Source organism: Rutidosis leptorrhynchoides, chromosome 1 (genome assembly GCF_046630445.1).
Source record: "Rutidosis leptorrhynchoides isolate AG116_Rl617_1_P2 chromosome 1, CSIRO_AGI_Rlap_v1, whole genome shotgun sequence".
Classification (NCBI taxonomy): domain Eukaryota; kingdom Viridiplantae; phylum Streptophyta; class Magnoliopsida; order Asterales; family Asteraceae; genus Rutidosis; species Rutidosis leptorrhynchoides.
In genome coordinates this window covers 155,705,184-155,714,062 of record NC_092333.1, presented here as the reverse complement: position 1 = coordinate 155,714,062, position 8,879 = coordinate 155,705,184, and the positions used below count along the sequence as shown (strand labels likewise).

Genomic DNA, 8,879 nt, shown 5'->3' with positions numbered 1-8,879 from the left:
TTGACAGCCTTGAAAGTCCAGATGCAGATAACTGGAGCACCTCAGGTAAACACATATGCTGCTACTCTTCACTACCAAATGGTTTACAGAGTACAAAACCATGCTTTTGACATACCAGTTCCATCTCACATAAACACAGAAGATGCTATATTTCTTAATATAGATTCAACAGCTACACCTAGTCTTTCCTACATCCCAAAACAAATAACCAAAGAAGCCCTTTGTGAATTACTCCCTTCTTCTTGGTTAACAAATTATGAATCAATCCACTCCCAGACACAAACAGCCCAATCAACAGATCCAGTTTTCCACACTAGATCAGATGGTCTAGTTGAGATCCGTTTTCCAAAACCAAATATTGTCCAAAATTGTCCAGTGGTTCCCTCAGAACTAAATGTATTAGATTCTGATCCACTAAAAGTTGCATATTTTACAAGTGAAGGAAATCCTGTTTATCATGGTAAAGATCCAGTCACAGGACATATATGGTATGATGATTCCATTTGTAAATGCTATCTATGTCTAAATCATCAAGATGATTCTGAATCTGATGAAGATATAGAAGATCCTCAACCATCTACCAGACAATTAAGAAGAAACCCCAGAACCAGATCTAATCGTATCCTACAACTGGAATGCAACATGTTTGAACTACAAAACCCATCATATGAACAAGAATTCCTACCTCTTAAACCTTTTCAAAACCCAGAAAAAATCTCTCATTCATGGAAAATAGAAGCCCCTGTAGCTATTGATCATCAAGGCAGACGAACTCAACAACCACTTGTTGAGCAAGTGCTTAATTGGCAATCAGAAAATCAAGTTGCTCAAAATAAAGTATTAAAAAAGCTTTCAGATGACAATGAAAAAATGAAATCTAAAGTTTTTTCCATAGAAGCGACTACTGCAGAAATCAAAGCCAAAATTGATGTACTTCATGAAGAATTGATGATGGTGGTTACTACAATGAAAGGTACTGTAAATTATTCTGAACTCCTCTCTCAAAAAGAACAAGAGAAAAAAGCCCTTGAAAACCAATTATTTTATTTTCAGAATAAACAAAATCAACCCTCATCTTTTCCTTCAAACCCTTTTCCCCAAGAGTTTCACAACCAAACATCCAGATTCAAACACTTCAAGCAAACTCTTCATTCCACCCATCAGTTAACCCATTCTCACTAAAACCAAAACATACCATAGACTCCAAACCACAAGTTAAACCAAAGGTACCCAAAACAGAACCAGATGAACCTGATGCTTTTATTGGTGCTTCAACCTCAACCTCAATAGCAAATGAAACCCTTGAAACCATGGCCCTACAACAAGAAAACCCGATAAGTGCATTTTTGAAATCTCTTACCATACAACCACTAAATCCAAAACCCCATATCAAGCCAAAAAAGCCAATTCCAGAACCATTTGATCCATTTCAAGCTTTTGAAGAACTATACATGGCAGATCAAGAAGAACTTCACTTTGATGATCTTGAAACTCCTTACACAGAAACCCACCAAACACCACAATCCACAACGTTCAAAAGTTTCACTATTGATGATATTCCTTTTTCGCAATGGCGAGATCGCATGCAACATTTTCTTGCATGGTGCACGGCTGAATTAGAGGAAAATGATATGCATGAAGTCTGTAGACGATTTGTTGCAAGACTTGAAGGCAGACTCTCTGATTGGTATCATTCTCTTAGCGAATACCGACAGATAGAAATCCTTTCAGCAAGATCCCCAATTGATCTCATGAATTATATTCACACAGAATTTCTTGGTACTGGAGATCAGATGCTTACTGCAGCTCGTGAAGAATTTTTGAAAATGAAATGCTGCTCCTTCGAATCAAAACACCTGAATAAGCATTATAATCGAATGTCAAAAAGATTTTATATGCTTGGTGGAATAGATGATGTTAATCTCAAACAAGTTTTCTTGAACTCTTTTCCTGCACCTCTGGCAATAGAAGCAACACGAACTATCCAGAAAACAGGCAAGCAATTAAAAGATGTTTCATTAGGTGTTCTATACCAATTCATTACTGAAGCATTGGAAAAGTTTTGCAATCACAAAAAATTTCTCAAATACGTTGAAGAAACTGGCTCTAAGCTTGGCAACGCATGTGATGACAGAAGATTTAAGATAAAGTGCAAAGATGAAAAATGCAATTGTTCTTCCAAAAGACCCACAAGATTCAAGAAATACAGAAACTACAAGATGAAGCCTTTCAAACGAGGAAAATGGAAATTCCTAAGAAAGAAAAATAAAAATTCTTTTAAAGGAAAAAATCGATGCTTCATTTGTGGCAAAAGTGGTCATTTTGCAAAGGAATGCAGAAACAAGAAAAAAGATAAATTCATGAAACAAGTCTCGATGATTACAGAAGAAGACTCGTCTGATCATGACATCGAATCTTTATTTTCATTAGATGATGAGCCCAATGATGAAACAATCTTAATGATCCAATTGTCTGATTCTGAATCAAATTGCTCAGAAGATACTTCAGAAAATGAATCGATGATGATAGATATTCAAGGAATCTATCCTGTTGAAAGAAGTGTCCCTTATGCACCAGTCCAAATACTCCTTACCCACTATTCAAAACCTCAAACCCTTATCGCCTTTTTTGATACAGGTTCTTCTTCAACCATTATGAATCCAGATCTCCTCCCCTCTCATATGTGGCAACCATGTTCTCAAACCTTTCGAACAGCTAATAGTTCTTCTCTTTCTATAGAACTTATTAGTAAACCTTTACTCATAAAACTCTTTCCACAATGTATAATACGTCATAGAGTTTTAGGATCTCATCTTCCCAATAAAGATTTGTTATTAGGTTTTGATGTCTTGAGTCAAATCAAAAATCTTTCATGGTCAAACCAAGGCCTAAAATATAAGTCTTTTGTATTACCCTGGTTATCACTAACCCATTTGCAGGTACACACAATTGACAACAATTTTGGAGAATTTTCAACAAAGATAATTAGTACATCGTGTGCTAATTCACATACAGAATTTCTTCAAAAATGCAAGAATCCTTTATGGCAGAATCCAGAGTTTTTCATCAAACTACCTTTCAAGCTCAATGAAGATGTCAATCCAACAAAAGCAAGCCACCAAGGAATGAATCCAGAAGACTTACAACTTGCAGTCCAAGAACTTTCCCAACTCCAGCAAGAAGGCCTGATCGAACCAACAACATCCCCATGGGCATGTGAAGCTTTCTATGTCAACAAACATTCAGAGCAGATACGTGGCAAGAAAAGACTTATAATCAACTACAAGCCTTTGAATGAATTCCTTGCAGATGATAAGTTTCCTCTTCCAAACAGATGGACTCTCTTCCAAAGCCTAACCAATGCAAAAGTTTTTTCCAAGTTTGATCTTAAAGCAGGTTTTTGGAAAATTGGCATTCATCCTGAAGAAAGATACAAAACAGCTTTTTGTATCCCTGATCATCACTATCAATGGACAGTGATGCCCTTTGGTCTAAAAAGTGCTCCTTCAGATTTTCAAAAAGCAATGATCAAGATCTTTGAACCAATTCTCTCAAGTGCAGTAATTTATATTGATGACATTCTTCTCTTTTCAAAAAATGAAGAAGAGCATTTAGTACTGCTAAACAAATTTCATTCATTGCTTTTGCAATATGGAATTATGCTCTCAGAAAGAAAGATGATTCTGGCAACAACTCAAATTGATTTCTTGGGAATGACCATCAACAACTCTCAATATCACCTTCAACCTCATGTAGCAAAAAAACTACTTGAATTCCCAGACATGCTTTCCACTACCAAGGAAATTCAACAATTTCTTGGTATAGTAAATTACATGTCCCCATTCATCAAAAACCTTTCCCATTTAACCAAACCATTGTATGATATGCTCAAAAAGAACCCTCCACCCTGGAATTTTCAACAAACCAAAGCAGTGCAACAACTTAAGAGACTAACTGATAATCTCCCTCCCCTCCAAATTCCATCCAATGGAAAAAGAATATTGCAGACAGATGCAAGTGATGAACACTGGGGAGCAGTCCTCTTAGAAGAAATTAATGGTAACCGCAACATCTGTGGTTATCAAAGTGGTCATTTCAAACCTTCTGAAACACACTACCATTCTACTTTCAAAGAAATCCTTGCAGTCAAAAATGGTATCAAAAGGTTTGCTTTTCACCTTATTGGTCACAAATTTCTTATTGAAATGGATATGTCTTCATTTCCTAAAATGTTACAATTCAAGAACAAGACAATCCCACATCCTCAATTACTCAGATGGGCAGAATGGTTTTCCCAATATGATTTTGAAGTCAAACACATAAAAGGATCAACCAATTTTCTTCCAGATTTTCTTTCAAGAAAAGGTGCAGAACAAAGCAATTTACTCATTCCTGTTATAGCAGTTTTACAACCAGATGCAGAATCTTCATCTTCATCATCAGCACCTCAATCAACAGTATGGCAAAGAATGGATCAACTCCCACATGAAATCACAGAAAAAATCCTAGAAAAGTCAATTCCTGTCTACTGTCATGAAACATGGACAGCATATTGGAAAATACTTGCTAGAAAATATGGAAGCTCTCCATTTCGAGGAATGACCTTCAATTCTGAATACCCTTTTCTCAACCTTTTCCACATTCATGATCCATATCACCTTGTCCCTGAAGCAATCCCTTTCTTCCTCAATCTATCCAGGTGTCATTACATTGCAATTGTATTCAATGCACAAGTGATGAACAGATATTTGTTCTTAACACAAGTAGGAAATCCCCAAGATGAACAACAAATGTTTCGAAATACTCTCAAATTCCTTCTAAGATATCAAACAATGTCTTATTGGGAATCAATATTTGGCAATTTCCTCACTACATATGTTGTAGTTATTTTCCATCAGAACCTGGTCCGATGTTCACAGTCTCCAAACGGCACAATAATCCATCAAGATTCATTTGTAAAAATCCATGGCTGGTATGGATATAATCTCATCAGTACAAAAAATGTTCACCCAGAACAGTGGTTATTATTCAAGGTAGAAATGAGTCAGCTCAACGGATTACCTCATACATTCATTGACTCAACATCTTTTCGACAAGCAGATCACCCTCTAAGCCAGTCACCAGCAACAGCTTTGGATGCTTTTGTTAAGAATACTATTCGTGAAAGAGATTTAATGGAAACCATAATCAATACAGATCCAAACAATCACATGGATGAAACATCATCAGAAGAAGAACAGTACAGGCACCCTAGAGATGATTTCGACAGTGATGAGTGGCCGGATACAGATTAAAATACGTATTTATGTATTTGTGTAATATTATGTATGCAATGATGTCATAGTGTGGTGTGATGTGTGCAATGATGTCATTACATCAATAATTGTGAGTGATGTAAGCAATGATGTTATTAGATCAATAATTGTGAGTGATGTAAGCAATGATGTCATTACATCAATAATTGAGCTTTTACCTGATTAGCAGGTAACAAGTCATCCGGTAACCTCTTTAAGAGGTAGCAGGTCATATCCACTTTTATGGCCTATAAATATGTATTGATAGAATGGAGTTGGATCATAACTAAAAAAATCACAACTTCTTCTTCCTTGTATAATAAATTACCCAGTTTATTGTAATTCTCTCCTTCTGCTTCTCTATTTTTCCAATTTGTTTTACGAGTTTCTCTCCTCACTGAGACAACCCCCTTCTTGGTACAATCATATCCACTTTTATGTTCTTGGTACAATCATTTCCACATGGACAGCATAGACCTGTATTTTAATACGTATTTTAATCTGTATCCGGCCACTCATTACTGTCGAAATCATCTCTAGGGTGCCTGTACTGGATCCATTCTATGCTAGATCAGTTATTGTTGATACGAGTACGTACTATATAAGCCATATGCGTATGAAACAAGTTATTTCATGTATACAATTGTGTTGAATACGTATAGTGTATATTGATAGTTACTTTCGAATGTATGACCTCAAAGATACGTGTATATATACCTTAATGAACACGAATATACTCTCAAATGTAACTTTCTATAAAAAGTCCAAAAGTTTGACAAAAAAGCCAAAAAGAAAGAGTATTCTTGAAGAAGTTACTTGATGTCTACGCATCTATTGTATTTAAATCCAATAACTCGCCATCTTTTTTCTCTTTCTAAACTGCTGTTTGATGTTTCCTTTTCTCCTGTAAATCTCTACCTCTATATCTAAAACAATATTATTCTAATACAAATAATTGTTTTAGTAAAAGTTGCGCTCCTTGTGATTTCTAGATTTAGTTAGTAATATAGCTAGCTAGAAATATATGGAAGGAGGATCGATGGTAGTGAACGAAGGGGACGATGCTTTGACCGGTCTGCCACCTGGATTTAGGTTTCATCCGACGGATGAAGAGATCGTAACTCATTATCTTACGCCTAAAGTCGTTAACAGACGATTCACTGCTAGTGCTATTGGAGAAGTTGATCTAAACAAGTGTGAACCATGGGATTTACCTAGTAAGTTGTTCTAATTTCGAAAATTTTCATTTGAACGACATCACCTTCATGTTTGCTACATGGCACCATGAATACCGGTAGACCAAAAGCCCGCTAAAGAAGTTTATAGTTTTCTCTAACATATAATTTATTAACATTAACATATATTATTAAATTGGACCATTTTAAAATCAATATCAATAATTCTATGAAAGCTAGGTTTCTTAATAAGTTTTCAATGTATATTTATGATTATGGAGTTGTACATTCATAGAGATCAAAAAACAATTTTTCTAGTTCTAGATTTTGAATTATATATGATATAAATTCAGTTATAAAAAAAAAAAAAAAAAAAAAGATTTTTTTCCGTACGTGAAATAATTGCGCCATCATTTCTCAAAAGTCTACCATATATAATTGCTAACAAGGTGGATCATAATTAGCCAATTACGTCTACATAAAAGAATTATAAAGTTACAATTTAGAATCCATTTACTTGAAGCAAGTTTAGTTATAGTTTGAAATTTGTTCAATTATTGCAAAGATATGAATCTAAAATTTAATTTTATGTATACTTCTATAGATAAAGCAAAGATGGGGGAGAAGGAATGGTTTTTCTTCTGTCAACGAGACCGAAAGTATCCAACGGGGATGAGAACAAATAGGGCTACGGATTCCGGTTATTGGAAGGCCACCGGAAAAGATAAGGAGATCCGAAAAAAAGGAAAGTCCGGTGAAAAGTTGGTAGGAATGAAGAAGACACTTGTGTTTTATAGAGGAAGAGCTCCTAAAGGAGAAAAAACTAATTGGGTGATGCATGAATTTAGATTAGAAGGAGATTTCTCATATTACAACATGTCTAGAGCTTCAAAGGTATCATAGGAGTATTTTTTTAATGATATATCCATCAAATTTTATCTTTATTTAGATAAAAACATGTTCATTTTAAACATCTATTTATGTAAAGGTATTGTAAGGCTAATATTTTTTATTCAAATTACTTTTGATACCGTCTTATTTGGTAAAGAGCAGAAACTACTATTTTAACCCTTCTCTTGAGATTTTGTCTTCAAAATCTAAGTTTATCGCTGAACGATATGGCTCATAAACGTTTTAGTTATTGCATCCATTTTTCATATTGCTAGGCATATGTTAATTAATTAGCTAATCGATTGAATTTGTTGATTCCAGGATGAATGGGTAGTATGTCGCATTGTTCATAAGAACATCGAAACGAAAAGACCTAATTCGGATCAAGGATTGATTAGGATAAACTCATTTGTCGATGGATTGTTGGATAGTCCACCTTGGTTGCCACCGTTGATGGATGCTCCGGCAGCTCAGTTTGATCCAAATAGACCCGGGTCAAGTTCTGATAAACATAATATTGTCAACCACCACCATGAAAACTCAAGTGTTCACAAATTCAAGGGTTTGGTGGAACATGAAAACTACCCAACATATTTCTCTCAAGACCAAACTCAAATGCTTCAAAGAGATCAAGATTACAAAAACTTCATTGACGCCCCTTATAATTACAACTTTGATACCAACTCCTTTCAAATGAGCCCATTTATGGGTGATCACCAAAACAACTTCGAATCTACCATTGCTAATAGCTTTAGTGCAAATTTCCAATACGTTGACCAAACCAGTGGGCTAGATGGGGAAGCGGACAAAGTGATTAGGCAATGCAAGGTGGAACCGTATGTTGTAAATAACACCAATCAATCTAGCAAGATTAGCATGACGTCACAAGATACAGGGATTAGTAATGACATGACTACAGAAATTTCTTCGGCATCCATGCATGATATGGGTATGAGGCCGTATGATCATTCAGATGATCAACTGGCCCCATCAACGCTTTCAGAGTTGGATTCTTTGTTGGAGTATTAATCAACAAAGATGATGGCTTGGTTTAATTGATCATTTAACTTTCATTGTTAATTCAAATTGTTAATTAATCTCTTAGGGACTACTAAATTAGCTTCTCTAGTAGGGTAGATAGTGAGTGACTTGTAATTTTACTTAGTTTCGTTTTTAGGTTAGGAAGTAATTCAATGTTGTGATCGACCAAACTTCATGTAGATTTATTTAAATTGTGTACAGAATTTAATTGAATTTTAGTTTTAAGCCAATTTGTAGTTGGTATATAATCTTGTCAAGGTAATTAAACTCAATAAACGCTTGATCTGATTAGCTATTAAATAATTATTCAAGTCAGGAGATGATCATCCATAACATTTAATTATTTACGTCTCAAAGCATCTTTTGAAGTTGTAGTTAATTCAATTTGTTATTACCTTGTTTCAACTTTCTGTGGTAAAAAGTTTGTTTCAGATTGTTTCTAACTCTTTGAGATAAAAAGTTTGTTACTACTTCTGAT

General features: G+C 34.9%; 1 protein-coding gene across 1 annotated transcript; it reads left to right on the top strand.

Moving 5' to 3' along the window:
* The first annotated feature begins 6,188 nt into the window (after positions 1-6,188).
* LOC139866471 (NAC domain-containing protein 87-like) lies at positions 6,189-8,628 on the top strand. Its single transcript, XM_071854710.1, has 3 exons — positions 6,189-6,511; positions 7,074-7,363; positions 7,682-8,628. The coding sequence occupies exons 1-3, from the start codon at positions 6,319-6,321 to the stop codon at positions 8,387-8,389; spliced, it is 1,191 nt and encodes a 396-aa protein (XP_071710811.1). The 5' UTR covers positions 6,189-6,318; the 3' UTR covers positions 8,390-8,628.
* Positions 8,629-8,879: the final 251 nt, after the last annotated feature.